At 42.8% G+C, this 16,356-nt stretch overlaps 1 protein-coding gene across 2 annotated transcripts in view; it reads left to right on the forward strand.

Annotated features, from left to right (window-relative positions):
* Positions 1-1,926: 1,926 nt before the first annotated feature.
* Positions 1,927-16,356, forward strand: part of LOC105690817 (LIM domain-binding protein 2) — an 83,070-nt gene continuing 68,640 nt past the window's right edge. For both annotated transcript variants that reach the window (XM_012408932.3, XM_012408933.3), the window contains exons 1-2: positions 1,927-4,479; positions 4,955-5,612. In XM_012408932.3, coding sequence (XP_012264355.1) covers positions 4,455-4,479; positions 4,955-5,612 — 683 coding nt within the window. In that variant the 5' untranslated portion in view covers positions 1,927-4,454. The remainder of the gene's footprint in view (positions 4,480-4,954; positions 5,613-16,356) is intronic.

Consider the following 16,356-nt stretch of genomic DNA (forward strand, 5'->3'; position numbering starts at 1 on the left):
ATTTTTTATTCTTCTTTTCTCTCTTTTTCTCTCCCCTGCAATATACGCTTTCATAAAATATATACACGGTCTTCGTACCGGTGCAGACGTCCTCGCGAAGACCCGATCACTGCTCCGTATTAGGAGGTTCGATCCCATGGATCCGAAAATTTTCCTACATACGTCGGTAATTCGATCCTTTTTTTCTCTCGGTTGTTTTATTTATTTTTTTTTTTTCAGATCGACCGACCAAGCGAGGACGAAGCCGTAGGTGCGAGAAAAGATGCCGTATACCAGACGTTCTTCCGCTATTGTAATATCGAAGACTTCAATTTTTTTTTGTTTTTTTTGTGACAAATTTCTTACCGTAAAGACAGAAATAATTTTCTTCACCCTAATTCATATCGCACCTGTACAAGCGACAGATGAAATTCATTATCCTTGTACATGCGTAAACGCTACGCAGGGTAAGGATAGTAATGATAATAATGATGATGATTTTTTCAAATTTTTTTTCACCTAGTGCTACTCGATGAAATATATTTACTATGTAAACCAGAAATATCTTCAACATATGTAAAGTATCCCTAAGGGTCGCTAACAGAAGTGTAGAACTGGTAAACGAAGTAAATATGTACAAGCTACGTGCGCCAGGTGCTTGACGTCGAACATACGCCATAGGTACGTACGTTATATACGTACCGAATATTATATATCTACATGGAACTAATTATTCGCTATCAGGTCTGAGAGGCTTTTCGAATCCAATCGAATTTCGCATCCGCAAATTCATACAAGTTAAAAATCTGAAATTATCTTCGCGGACAAGCGAAAGAATTAATCAGGGTTGCTATTACACGTACACTTATTTTCTTTAATTTTTTTTTTCTTCATCCGCTCTATTTTGTAACGCGAAAAGCGTTATCGTTACACAGAACCTAGCTACGGTAACGTAATATTACGTACAGCCGCATGTGCATATTATCGGAAATTAGCGGTTCCGTGAACACCCGTTTAACGATTACTAATACGTTTAACGTATAACGTATACGGTAGTAAGCTGGGTAGTTCTGCAGTGCGGGAGAGCGCGTTACTACTTCGCGAAAATAGAGAGGGCGAGGATGCGAGCTGCAAGTGCAGAAGCGAAGTGACGATGACCTATCGGCTTCCACCGCAGTATAAACAACTAAGTTCACCCTGTACACATAAAGGGCGATATAACACGTGAAGGAGTTAATTCAGCAGTCGCCACGACCCGCGAGGACTTTCCGAACTTTCGAAGTACAATTTATATGCGGTCATTAAAATCACCGAATCAATTTATGCGCGTAATTAGAACGCGCTCTCTAGGTCAGACAACGAACTCCCATGTTCAACTTATTAACAATTAATGGGCGCAATTAAAATGTTGCTGAAAAAAGAACATTTTTACTCCTCTTCGTTGCAGCTAAAAAATGGATGATCAATTGAATGAAAATCATTTGTTAATTCGACGACGAAAGATAAGAAAATCTTGTTGATTTTACCGATTTAGTACAAGGTAATCGATGACGTTCGATATACTCGAGTGTGTAATACCTCATCGTATCTGAGATTAGGAAAAGGGGTAAGAGAAAGGATATATAGCGCACGGTGCATCATATTAGCCTAATAAAATGACGTCCCTCCATCCATCGGGTAAAGCCATTTCTGAGAGGCACCGTCGTCGGGGTGATCAGGGGTATGTTATAAACGTGAACGTGAACGTGAACGTGAACGTGAACGAGAAACGGGGGATCCGGGGAGTGGGGAAAAAGGGAAGGACTCGGAGAGTAGAAGTTTATTGATTTTTAGGGTGACACTGTCAACCGGCGTTGAGTCCCCGTCATGGGAGACTTTCGAGCGCGAAAAAAGAAGAGAAAAATACCCAAAAAGAGAAGAAGAAGAAAAAAAAAAGGAAAAAAAAGGAAGAGTATGACGCGGCGCTAGTGACGCGAAACTAGTGACGCCGCGCACGTTGCAACCAACGTCGTTGCTGCAACCCCCGCTGACGTTTTCATCCCAGCTACCTACCGAATTACTAATTTAATCTACGCAGAAATAACATCGCACTAATTATTTAGGGTATGAAAAGTCAGTGTCTCGATATTCGCGCGGCAAATTCATGATACTAAAATATAGAGGAAAAAAAAAAAACTGCTTGGCACATCGGAGGCTTTTGTAGCCGGTGATTAGATGGAACCGTACTAAACCGTTCTTCGGTTGTTTTTGTCACAATGAACTACCGGTAGATTTATCCAAATTCGATGTTCGAATAATTAATTTGATTCCATTACGTACGCACACGTTATAAATTCGGTGTAGATTATCTACGGTAAAGGATTAAGGGTGATCAGAAGGAGGAGCAGCAACGGTGGCAGCCGTAGCCGCAGCAGGAGCAGGGTATTGAATAATAATAAAGAGGGCAAAGAGAAGAAAAAAAAAAAATCTAAAAAAGAGAAAAAAAAAGAAAAAAAATAAGCTAGAAGTTTGTCAGATCGAGTAGCGTGCTCCGGGTTTTCGCAGGGCGCCATGTGGTGGTTTCGCCTTAGTCTTCGCCTTCGGATGTCGCCGCGGAGCGTCGAGAGTCGCCACTGCCTCCGCTAAAAATGGCAGCACTCGGTGGCTTCTCGCAGGATAATTTTTGCCGAAGACCTAAAAAGAAATCTACCAGTTGACAGTTGGGCGCAGGGACGACCGGCGCACGTGGCCGAGCGCGAACCGAGCAAGCTGGTAACGTCGAACGTCGTTGTGTCGTTGTCGTCGTTTTTCGTTTGCGTAGTGCATCGCGTGCGTGTTGCGTTCCTAAAATTCCTCATTACTTCACACTTATACTTTTTAATTAAATGTGCGTGTAGTTACATCACAGTGATTGTGTGTTTTTATTATCAAAATAAATAAGAGAATAAGTAATTAATGATGTGGTCAGTTCTTAATCGGGCGTACGTTCATCTTTCGGTGTGTATACGATGAGAAAAGAAATAATTACGAGTGCATTCTTCGGATATTAGTGAATGAAAAGGAAAAAAGAAAAAAAAGAATAAACGAAACAATTATTTTTAAATAATCTAACGTCTGTAATAACAAGTGACAACTTCCAACATGCCAAATTCCGAATATAATTAGTAATCTTAGTTACAGTGCTTATTTTTGAAGTGGGTGTAAAATTTTACCCCCGTGATAATTAACGACGAGAAATTAACGTGCTGCGTATAAAAAAAATTCCTTTCTTCTATTTATCTTTGTTGATTTTAATTTTTTGTTTCCAAAATTTTATCTCGAGGAAAATAGAGTCGGCGCGGTCGCGGGCGTGTTAATAATCCCTGTTGTGTTATTACAGGTACGATTTTTCAACGTAACAAATAGATATATATCGAAAGTTTGACGTGCAGCAGCAGCAGCAGCATCAGCAGCCTCCGAGCCCATTGGGCATCGCATCGCATTACCGGAGTCAGTCAGTTAGTCAGTCAGTCTAGTCGGCTCGGTTTTATATGAAAGTTCTCGCCGCGATGTGTTCCTTGTTTTGATTTGTTGTCGCTGCTAGTCAATTGAGAAACTTACGAGGGATTCGTTGGTAGTTCTCAGTTCGTTAACCGCGGCGAAATCGTGTTTTATATCGTTATTTCGATGATAACCTATTGAGAAACAGTGTTTCGAGTGCGGTGATAATTTATTTTCGGTATATTTGAACTGCGAGTAGTATTTTACTCGCGGAGTTATTTTGATTACGGTGGTGTTTACTTACTTGCTCTAGCCTCACATACAACACTGGCATGTCTCCCTCCCTCTCTTAAGGGAGTCTTGTGTTTGGAATGTCGCGAAATTTTAGCAGCAACTCAACAACGTGACGATAAAAGATGAATGAAAAACGTCACAAAGTTCGGAGCACCGACGATCCGTGGGATACGAAAAAAGTACGTTAATTACAATGATTTATTGTGAAAGTGATGTGAAACTATTTAATGTGATACGTTAGCAGCGGATCATCGTTGCATCGTCCGTAGTGTATAAAGAAAAGGAAGAAACGTCGAACGAAAAATATAATTAATCCGAAGGTGAAAAAAAAAGAAAGATAAAAGTACATGTGAAATTAAAATATTGGCGTGAATACTAAAAACCGTGACGACTTTATGAGGGGTGAAAAAAATGCCGGCAACAAGATTGAATTTGTTTTATTATAGGTTCGGAATATTTATTGTTTTTTGAGATTTTAGCCAGATGGAAAAATATCGCGAACTTACAAAGGAACAATACATGATTTATAAATGTTTAAATTCAAAGTGTACCGAGTATTCTGTACCGCAGAAATCCAACGCTCCCTCGAGGTTAGGTCGCCGGTACATAACCTCTACCCTAATCATCGTCGACGATCATTCGATCGTAAATAAATAATTTTGTGGGATATATTTAACAATCAGAGACTGTTATTACGGAATGAATGCATTGCTGACCAAATAATGAAGGCGAATGGAACGAACAATGGTGATTAGAATTTTACTTCACAAGAATTAGCAGCGTAGACTTTCAATATTAGCCTAATGCTTATAAATTGTCACCGGTATGCTTTTCGAGTCTTCTTTTCACTTTGCAACATTTTTAAAATCTACGATCCTAGTTAGAAGTTGATAGGATTCACAGCACGATCAATGTTCGATGCATCTAGCTAACGTGTCGCTTACTAGTATGTTATTTTAGTATTTCTGTTGCCAATAGCATCTATCGTAGAAACTTTTAAGTGGTAATAAAGCTAGAGGAGATGAATTATATGTGAAGAGCAATGCTAATGTAGTGATTGGCTAATTCAAATCTTGACATAGCAATCTGTCTTTCCCACTTCAGCCAAACTTTCACATATATTTTAATCCTCTTTACTATGTCTGTCAAATTTATGATATTCTTAATACTCTTGTCAAGTTGTACCTCATGGGAATTTACCAGATGTGAATTTCTTTTTCAGGCTGTAGCCGCCTAAATACGCCACTGGCTGCAACCACCACCCTGGAAGATCCAGGGACTCCTGCCTCCTGGAAGGGCCCGCCGCCCGGCTCGGAGGCTTCGCCCTACACGCCAAACTCAGTCGGTCAAGGACCAGGACCTGGTTCAGGTCCTTACAATAACTCGGGAGGTCCACCGAGCAATACGGGAGGTTTTCAGGGTCCTAGCCCGTTCCCCGGTGGGGCGGGCAGTCCAGCAGGGGCTCCACCTTATCAAGGACCCCCTCCAGGTTCGGGAACACCTCAATATACCGCGTCTCCTGCACCAAGTGGTTCTTCGACCCCGGGCCCTGTGCCACCCCCAAATTCTGCGGGCTTTCCTCCCCCACCGAACAATTCAGGCCCCCCTTACAATGGCCCTGGCCCGAGTCCATTCGGATCTCCTTCTGGAGGTCCACCGCAATTTGTGGGACGACCGGGTTCGTCCGGACCTCCCTTTGTGCCCCCCGGTGCAGGAAACCCCCATTTTCCATCTCCGGGACAACCTTTTGGAGGACCGCAATATGGAATGCCACCTGGAAGCCCTTTTGGACCCGGTGGACATCCCATGGGTGGGCCTATGGGCCCTGGACATCCTGGAATGATGGGACCTGGTGGCCCCGTTGACAGGATGGACCAAGGGTGAGTGAATTTTCAAATAATTACAAAGTAGTTTTATCTCGGTTGCGTTCGTCCTTCTTCTCCAATAATTACGACTCATCTTGGCCAAGATGTTTACCACGAATTCTTATGCCAAGAAAATAGTCTCACATTGAGACAAAGTAGAATCGATATGTAAGAGTTTAGTCAGGACATTAGGTTATTTGCACAACCAAAAACCTGGCTATTAAAAAACTAACGTAGATCGTCGATGAGTATTTGGTACTTAAAAAGTTTTCTGTAATATAATCGTCGAGCGTCTACTCTATGCCCGGCAGCAATCGCCAAAAATGATTAGCGCTCTCATCCGCGCGCATACTTAATATACTTTCAGTTAATTTATTACCACTTAAAGTTTCGCGTTGCCCATTGACTTGTAAGTATCTACGATATAGCTACAACCACGCATTATTCGAAGATATATATTTATCAACAAGTAAGCGGTAAAATGCTCGGCTCATTTTATATTAATGACCGAGGCTAGCACACGATATATTCAAAGGGTGGGTCGGAGACGCGCGAGTATGTCAACGTATGCCTCGAGAATCGTCTTTACATTCCGCACGATTAGACCACGCTGCGGAGAAGTCGGTCTCTCGCAGGATGCGAGATGATCGGTTTCAGGCCGCAGGTATAAATGGGTACATCTATGTATTTACACCAACATGCGTTACGCGTCCATACGATGACCGCGGCGCGTCGTCGTAGCCACGGAGTGCACATCTATCTATTGTATAGGTGTGAGTGTGTACAGGTATACAGAAAATGTTATTTATTATCGTTGAACCCTGCTCGGTCCGCATTCTTGTTGATAACCCGAAAAGTATCGTGCGGTAAAACCGGACCGCGCCAGAGATTCGTCTCAATTATTGCAGAGCGTCCGACGTGCGTATCCGCCGCGTATACCGTGTACTGCGACTACCATGATTTTTGTCTCCGCGTTCGATGATCGGTCAAATGCTTGATGTGGTATCAATGAAATGGTGGGTACGCGGTGCTTGTCTTTCCTTGAATTTTCGTTTCGTTTATTGATTTTCATTGAATTCATTTATCGTTCGTCTGGACTTTGTATTCCTCTGCGTTTTCTTCTTCCGCGAAATCGTTGGGTAGGAGGAGATAGAGGACAACGTGAACAAAGTCTGTAGATAGGAAAACGCGTCCAGCTCTCCCCATTGGATTAGATTAGGTCACCTGCAGCCTGCTTGATGCGGAAAGGTGCATGTTGAATCTACACGATATTCCCCCCCACACTTTGAAAATTTCCAAAAAGCTATGGCTCCGTGAAATTTGTCAAAAAATTCTCAAACACAATGTCCATCGATCAATTAATACGGCAACTTTTTTTTTTGTTCTCCTCACCATTATTTCGTTGAAAAATTCAATTACAAAAATTCAGACAATAAAAAACACTACAGAACAGAGAATGAAAGTAAAAGAACATTTACCCCCTGATACGTTGGCAACAAATGAAACTCTTGTAAATATATATGAGTTTTGGTATCGTTTGTACATCGCGGCGACGTCGGTGGTGGTGGTTTTAAGAGGGAGGTTAAATATTTTTGTAGGCGACTGTACGCGACCCAACCCCCTCTCTCCCCCTTTCGGCGCCCCTCTCCCCGGTACCTCTCTCTTCTTCACCCCCTAAACCCTCTCCCTCAACCACCCCGTGTTACGGAGGGAGGACAATGGTTCTCATGTTTCGAATATTTTCACTCCTTTTTTTACTCATTTTTAAGATTTTTTTTTTCTCTCTTTCAATTTGATTTTTAGCAATCGCACATGCATGATTGATAATTTCGTTATAGCAACTTCCTACGATTATGCATGGATTTTTGGAATCCGTCAGTTTTTTTTTTTTGGCCATTTTTTTCATTCAAAATTGAGAGAAATTATTTCGCGTGTATACCTATCGATGACATTTTTTTTCAAAAAGCTCTCTGTGTAAATGAGTAGATTTTAAGCCGAGTTATTCAGTGATTAGATAATTACTGGAACGCTTGAAAATTCGTGGCGAGGGTTCAGATTGCCCGAATACTCAACATCTGATGATCTAATTGAAAGGTGAGACCCCGATGGTGATAATAACTTTTTAAGGCAAAAGACTTTGTAGTGCGGATAGAATGATTTTATTATACGTCACGGTTTGAGGAGCGCGGCGAGGGTACCTCGGCCGGTTTAATTAAAAGAATTAATTGGGAACCCCTGCGGACTACCCTACCCTCCTCTCCTCCTCTTCTTTCTTCTTCTCTTTTATTCCATCCTCTCTCCTCCTCTCTTCTTTTCTCCTCTCATCGTCGACTACTACTCTCTACTTCTCCTTTTCTCTCGGTAGAGAATCGCCGCGCTTCCGTCCTTTCGTTCGTCCAGCCACCTTCGTTTACACTCGCACATATCCTCGCGTGCGGGACCAAATGCCAAAATCTCTCCGATCGGATTGATCATTATTATCTGGGCAAATAGGGAAAAGAAAAAAGAAAAAAACCGACCGAATAGCTTTGTAGCGTCGATACGTCGTGATTAGTCGATTGTATCATCCCCCCAAAGATCATCGAAGTTCCGAACTTATTCTTTTATATTATTTTGTCTTATTCTCGTATCGTTTCGTTCATTTTCATAATTACTTTGTAAGTGCTGAAACATTTTTTTACTTGGATGGGATAATGTGAAAATTACACCTCTATCAGATTATTAGAGTACGTATACGTATGGGTAAACGAGTCTCTCCATTGAATGAAAAATGTAATTTAAAAATCAGGGAAAAATACTTCGCAAGATTTCACATTCGCCAGTTTAGGTCAAAAATTCAATGAATTCTTCCTAGTTGCCATACGTTTTTTTTTGATCGTATAGTCCATTCGATTTTTCGTACGTACTACACGCGACACAGTTCGTTACGAATTGGCTTGCGATGATATTTTCGTCCGTCTAATTTCACAATTAGAATTTCCTTTTGCTTTTCTCGAAACACGTGCCTCCCATCTCACGTACCTCGGTATAATTCGTGATCGGTACCAGGTATATGTTATACATACAAATTAGTTGGTAAAACTCGGTGCTTACAATCTGTACCGTAGATGGTTTACGTACGTTATAACTCGGTTACATTACTCACAGCAGCACCTCTCGGTTAATCGTTCAAAAGTTTCCACAAAATTAGTTTACAACTTACCTTTGTCGGCCTATACTCGTCCCCGAGCTCACTCCCTACGTACGCGTTACATTAACTATCGTCTAAGAGAAAGAGAAAGATATGGAAAATGATTGTACACATATCCACGATATGTGTATACACATTTACACGTATACGCAAGATACGCGCATGGATGTATGTGTAACATGTTATATGTATGTATATAATATTGTACAATACATATATATATACATATATACGCGTGTATATGTGCAAGGGGCAGGGGGGAGGGGGAGAGGGAGAGGGAGAGATAGTATTGATTTTTACCGATATTTAGCCGTGGAATTATCCTCCCTTCTACTCCCTTCCTTCTCATTTCTCTCTCCCTCCCCATCTCTCTTTATCTTTCTTTCTCATTCCATCCACCCTTTGGTACGGCTTGGTGTAGCTAACCCCGACTTCCCTTCTCCCGCTCTCATCCCTTCCCCCGTCCCTTTTCCGCTCCGCTCTCCTCTCCTCTTCCCGTCTCTTCCCTTCCCCTTTCCCGTACTCTTCAGGCCCCCGACTTCCACCCTCTCCATCCCTTTTGCCCCCCCCCCCCCCCTCCCCGTCTCCCTCTCTTCACCCTACGACACACCGAACCTGATCGTAGAATTGCGCTAGGTGTGGAAGAAATTTGAATACCTATGAGTCGGAAAGAAGTTTGTATGCTAAGAGCGCGTTCTGCAAAATCGCCTCCTTTTTGCGACTCTTTTTTTTTTTGGCTCCCAAGTTTTTTCGTTTCTTAGTTTTTTTTTTTCTCTTTTTTCGCATTCGTCGTGATAAAGAGACAAACTGTAATGTAATAATGTATAATACATTTATACGTTCACTTATGTATATTCGCTGTACGTCTGACGTGATACGATGTTCGTTATAAGATAATCGGGAAACATATTTAAGTATACCTACTTTCGTTATTTCATTTTTTTCCTGCCAATTTCGTTGATTTTTTTTTGCTTTATTACATCAAAATAGAGACTGTTACATTATCGTTGGAGAATATCCCTTACGTAAAACTCGTATACCGTAATCGATGTTATAATTGGTTGAAATTACGCTATAGCTTTTTATGTAACAAAATCCATCTATAGATGCGAGAGAATCTTGAAGGGGGTGTGTGCGAGTGGGCGACAAAGTGAAATATATTTTTATAGACCGTCTTGCCGCGAACACCCCCTACCCCTGCCCCCCTGTCCCCCAAATGATGGAGGATCAAGTTTTTATTATTAATTTTGTTTTTAAAATATGAAGGTGGCGAACACGAAACTTTTTCGGGGATAATTTAGCCGATAATTTTGACTTTGTAATGCGTGTATAACTTTATTTTTAAAAGTTTTGTTACCGCCTTTTCATGTACCTCGAAAATCAACCCCCGATTACTATCGAACGATCACACCTAATCAACGAATAAACTGATTGTTGATTTTTTTTTTTTTGCTCTCTTGATGTTGAATGAAAATTATTAAAGAAAAGTTGACCGAAATCGATTATTTGCATGTCCTTTTTATTTTTTTCTCTTACGTGCTTCGAGTAAAGCGAAACGGTAATTATTAGGTATGCACGTAGGTTGTGCGTATGATTCATTTGAAGGAATGCGGGATATTCTCTTCTAGTTTATAATCATTACCAGTATGGGGTTTGAGAACCTCGGTTTTATGGAGGTAGGCTAAAGCCGTATAGTACACTCTTTACTAAAATTCAAAAGTTTCACGCAAAACTTTACGATCCCTACCATGCTCTTTCTAGCATCGTATAACCCTCTTACCGAACCTTCTTTCGAGTACGGGTATACCGACGATATATATACTACACATATATATAAATATGGTACACCATCACCGTCGGGTCTTGCGGTCTTCCCGAGGTATAGGGATACCTTATGATAGCTGCACACGTATCTCTCTCTCTCTCTCTCTATATATATATATATATATTATATATATTGCCTCTACCCCTCGTTATACCCACGGGTCTATATATACGTATATATATTTTCTCATACGCGACGTCATCATATATATAAAAAGTCTTAAATAAGTATATATAAAGCTGTGTAAGGCCGGCAGTCCGGTTGAATTTTTCTTTTCTATAATATATGATTTTCAATTATGAAAAAAATTATTCAATTTTACCACAGGAATTTATAGGGTTGTAATAATTTTTTTCTGAATTCAGTTTACTCCATGAATTAGCTGCCCATATATACACATATCGCGATTTTGAATATCTTCTATCGGGTATACATGTATGTGTATGCGCGCAATACCTATACGTCAAAGAATAGATGGAATCGCGTGCGATCCTATCTGGTAAATCAGCGGGCGTTACTAATTGGAGGATTTTTTCGGTAATTAATTGACGAACGGCCACAATTACCATGAATTTCCGGTGACCGATTGAATAGACTGTAATGCGCGTAGCGAACTGAGTTACACCGTACACGTACGAGTGTGCCCCCTCCGTTGACGTGGCGTCCGAAATTTTGTTTTTATTTTTGGTTTTTTTTCTTCTTTTTCGGTCTCGATTCTGAAGTTCCTTTTTGGATCCTATTCGAAAATCTGCGGAATTGAGGGGTGGCCGTGTACCAAAAGTTTTCAAATTTGACTTTAGCACAAAGTTATAGGTAAATTACGAAGAGCGGGAGAACCTGTCACCCGTTTCTGTGTATCAAAATTTATTTCTAGCATGCATAAGGTATGCACGTGTGAATATACCTCTTTATACCTGTCGACCTACCTACCGACTGTGCAGGATTTTAGTAACGGGAGATTTCTTTGCGTTTTACTCTACAGCCGCGAGACGTCGCCTGCAGAAAGAGAAACCCCCTAAAAGTAGATAACGTCACCCCGCAGTGTTTGGGGTAGCTATACGCGGATTCGCACCTCGATCACATCCGCCTAATTCAATAACGCCAAAAAGTCCCATTCCGATACAAAATAATAACGACAAGTCGATTGATAAATTTTTAAAACTTTGCTTTTTCTACGTGGACATTCGGCAACCCTTGCTTCGCGACAGAGGGAGGAAATCGTGTAGAGGGTTGAAAAATTCTAGCGAATGGCGTTGCTGCTGCTGCTGCTACTGCTGCTGCTGCAACGTTATAGCTACGTACTGCACGTGTATTAACCCCGTCGTTATATCGAAGGGGGGGAGACAGATGTCCTATTGTACGACACTCTTCTATCGGGTGACTCATTTTCATTTGTAGGGGTTTGCCCTTCGACCCAGGTACTCGACTCGCGCGCTGCACTTCCACCTTGTTTCTTTCACCATCTACTGACGCAGCCCCCATTATTAGCGCGCGTCACCCCGAATTCTATTTTTCAATTTTCCCGCTCTGATTCGGCAACAAGTTGGCCGAATATAAACCCCGATTATCAACCGATGAAAAACGGGGGCGACGGAGAAGTTTTTTACACGCGCCATCCAATTATCATCTACGACGAATTTAGATCGAGCGCAATAAGGCAAAGAGATTTGCGGCCAATTAAACATAGCCGCACTCTCCTCCTCTCCGGTTAGGTTTACGACTTGTAACTCTTACTCGCTGGTTAGTCGGTATTAATAGTGTGTAAGTAAGATCGCAAGTTTCGATAAGCTTGTACGCTACACGACACCTGTGCCTCCGGAAAAATGAGACCTCAAATGTTGACACAACGTTACGCCGCTGCTTATACCTCCGCAGGTGCAGCAGGCGTACGCTATACACTCGAAACTCGCGTATACATACGAAGTCGGTGAAATTGTCGAACTCTCAAAAATCCCGGGTCGCATGCGAATTGAGCAAAAAATTCACCTCTCGTTTTTTTGATGCTTTTTCGTATATTTTTTTTCTACGCGGAACAAAAAATCCGCGGAACGCTCGACGTGAAATGGGCGGGGTTCGTTCGAACGTCGAAAGAAATCCACGTGTAAAACATTCGAATGAAAAAAGTGGAGAAAAACCATCGGATTTTGATACGCCTCTGTGTCGGGTAATTAGTGGAAAGTAAGAGAAAAAAAAAACACATTGATCGTCCGTAGTAACGATGTCTATAAAGTTTAAATACAATAGGTGCAAAGTTTGTGTATGGCGGGGGCGACTGAGGAGCGGAAGGGTGAAGGGGGGAAGACGGGGGGAGGGGGGGGGGAGCGTCCTCCTCCGCGGAGGAGGCAATTACTTGGCAATTAGTCGTGTGCAAGCAACAAGTGAGCATCGCCAGTCGCCGCAATCCTCGGCGACTCACAGCCTGACGGTGGTTTCCCTTGTTCCAGAAACAAACCGTGCGCTTACATGACGACCGCTGACACGGAAATTTTGCATAATTTTACCCCCGATTTGTCGATCGGAGTCCCGAACGACACTTTCCACCCGCACCGAAAGTGGTTGAGAGTCAAAATTTTCGACACCCTACATTTTCCAAGCGTGAATCTATTTTTCTGTTTTATTAAGATACGTAATTTTTATATGGAAACCGACACTCCGAATGCAACTAACGAATCACGCGGCTAATCGAAAACGTAAATTTCTTATCACGTAGGTATTTACCTGTGTACATTGTTGATTTTTTTTTTTTTTTTTTGATTTTTTTACGGTTTAATTATTATCAGAGCTGTACAGCGCAATTACTGCACCATTAGTTTTTATAATACAAGAGTCTTTGAATAAAAGGAAAGAACAGAAACGTTATTGATAAAAGGGTTAATTTAAATGAAGGTGCAGGTAGACGTGCATGGAATAGAATAAATTAGTAGACAAGTGAGCGAAGGGTTTATATGAGGGGTGTGCGTACGTATGTAGGTGAGAATCGGTATCACATAGGTAGGTATATACCTATACACTCTGTACGGACGATGTGCTGTACACCTTTGCTCCATTCCTACATCGCCATCCCTCAGCAACGACCGGGGGTAGGAGAACGAGGATGAGGATAAAATGGAAAAGAGGGTGGGGGTTGAAGAGAGGGAGAGAGAGAGAGAGGGAGGGAGGGAGGGCGGGAGGGAGTCGGGTAAGGGGAGGGGGACTGCGGCGGGCGTTTTTCAAATAATTACATCGGCTGTAGCTGTGGTAGCGGGTTGCCATGGTGACCGCAGAACCACCGACGTCCTCCGTACCTACTAGCCACGGACGACCACCGCAAACTCCAACCCTCTCGTTTCCTTCTCTATCACCTCGCGGACCGGAGGACGAATTCGAACGACCCCGTGTCCCTTGAAACTCACCGACTATGGAACGCGGTTGGTCATTTGGCTAGTTTCATCCCCATGTAGATAGCGAAGCGCACATAGTGTACGTATACATATATATATATATATAAATACCATTTCCTGAGCACCCGTAAAAGCAGCGTTGGCGTGACCATCTACACTCGGATATGCACCGCGACGAACCGAGGGAATTATCATCGACCTAGACCTAGACCTAGACCTGGTCAAGCGCCCCGAGACGTCGAATCTTTCGAGGGTGCAGGTTGCCGGAAGATATGGAGGAAAATCTTCCTTGAAGAGAAGTGACTGAGGTATTATATGATTGTATTGCAGCGTTGGCTATACGAAACGCACCTAGAGATCCTCGCATACGTGTTGTACGGTTTTACGATCACGGTTTATCAGATGCCATGAGTTCGGAGTCAACATGTCAGCGACTGTATCTCACCGCGTGTGTATCGCTTGATACGCTGCTGCAGCGGTATCTTTGATCTATACGCCGTATGTGTAAATCTAAATATACTCGATATATGTGTCACATACCCACGATTCGCCTCGCGCTTTCGACCAGATATCAATCGACTAATTAAGAGATTTGTCTACCTACATATTTTTTTCATCTCATTTCTTGTCTCGGCAACATTCGAAAAATCATATTTTCCCAAAACCTCGAGATAAGTACGATTTTACGAAAAATTGAGAAGTACAGGCGAAGAAAAAGGGGGCAAAATAATCCGGGGCGACGAAAGAAAATAAAAAGAATAAATAAATAAAGAACCGAGAGAATTCATTCCTTTTTACTCTCGCCGCTCTCTTCAAATTTCTCGTTCCTTTCAATTCACGAATATTCCCGTGTATATATCTACCGGATTATAAAAAACCTCGCGGGACATTTCGTGCCTCGCGAAAGTGAAATTTGAAGTAGGTTTTCATTATTATTTCAAGCGGGATTCTTTTTTTTTTAAATTTCATATATTTCACGAAATTATTCAACTATACAATATTTGGCAAAAAAATCTAGTGCCTTCCTTACATATAGCGGATCGCTTTATTTAACACGCGTCTATATATCACGGTAAATTAATTCTCTGGAGATTTCCCGATTGACAAGGGATCAAGGGGTCGCGTAGGGCGACAAGGTTGATCGGGGGCGATCGGGAGGAGTCCCCGTACTACCGTCTCTCGTCTCCCGTGGGACAGCGATTTAAGTTCGGAAATCACTCGACGATTAACTAACGATATATCCCGTTTATTACCATACCTCGTAAGACGTTTACAACCACGCGCAACTTTTGCGTATACCTATAATATACAATAGAGTCGAGAGAGAAACTCGCGAAGTTGGGGTGCCGTACGGAAACCCCATCGTCAAAACTTGGGCGTATATTTACGGGTCAGGAATATTTTCAAGGTTCGCGAATCGATCGATTTTCCATTTTTTTTTCCCCCACTCCTTTCGCACGCGCGATTCTTATTCGTACTCGTTGCGTTTCGTTGTACGATCGGTTGCTGTCGAAAAATGAAAACGAGGCGAGAGTTCGTCGAGAGTCCGTCGAGAAGAGAGGAAAAAATGGAAGAAAAATCGCGCGGAAGCACGGGCGTTCGGAAAAGCGTCGCGTGGTCGTTTATCGTCGCGCCGCTTATACGTACGTATATATATCCCCGCGGGCGTTCATGACCCCGTCCTCGCTCCTCCGAACTGTCGACAAAAGGCTTAACCCGTGACAGAACCAACTCCGCACTCCACTTCGACCCGTGGATAATCCCTACGAAGATATCGGTCGGTCGGGGGGTCCCCCTTCCGGTCGGCGGGGAGCGACGCGGGAGGTGGAAATAAGGGCGCGGAGGGCGAAGGTGGGTCATCGCGGTCCGCGCGGGTCAAACGGGAGAAGCTCGCGCGCCAAGGTGTTCCGGAACACGCGCCCTCCGCAAGGAAGAGGAGAGACACCGTGTACGATGTGGCCAACCTCGAGACGATAGGGTTGACGCGGTGAAACTCCGCAGTCCCCCCCCTCCTCCCCCCCGCCTCTCCCCCCCTGCCCCTTACTCTCCTCCGCTACTCTCTAACCTCGCGTGACCACCTGTGGATGGATGGATTTCTCAGCCGGAGGAATGATGCAATCTACCCTAGGCGCGCGCGCTATCTGCACTCCTCACGACTCTCTTAACGCGCTAGATATATGGTGCGTCCGGTTGTTCGGTTTATCGGGGAGACGCCTCGACGAAATTTTCCATCCCCCTTTGCTTGGCTAACGACAAATGAAAATTCAACACTCGACTCTTTTCGTCCCGGATTAGCAAATTCCCTCCGGGTGTAAATTCTCCGAGTATTTTTCAATATTCTCAGTTTTTCTTTCATAGTTATCG

Source organism: Athalia rosae, chromosome 1 (genome assembly GCF_917208135.1).
Source record: "Athalia rosae chromosome 1, iyAthRosa1.1, whole genome shotgun sequence".
Taxonomy (NCBI): Eukaryota; Metazoa; Arthropoda; class Insecta; order Hymenoptera; family Athaliidae; genus Athalia; species Athalia rosae.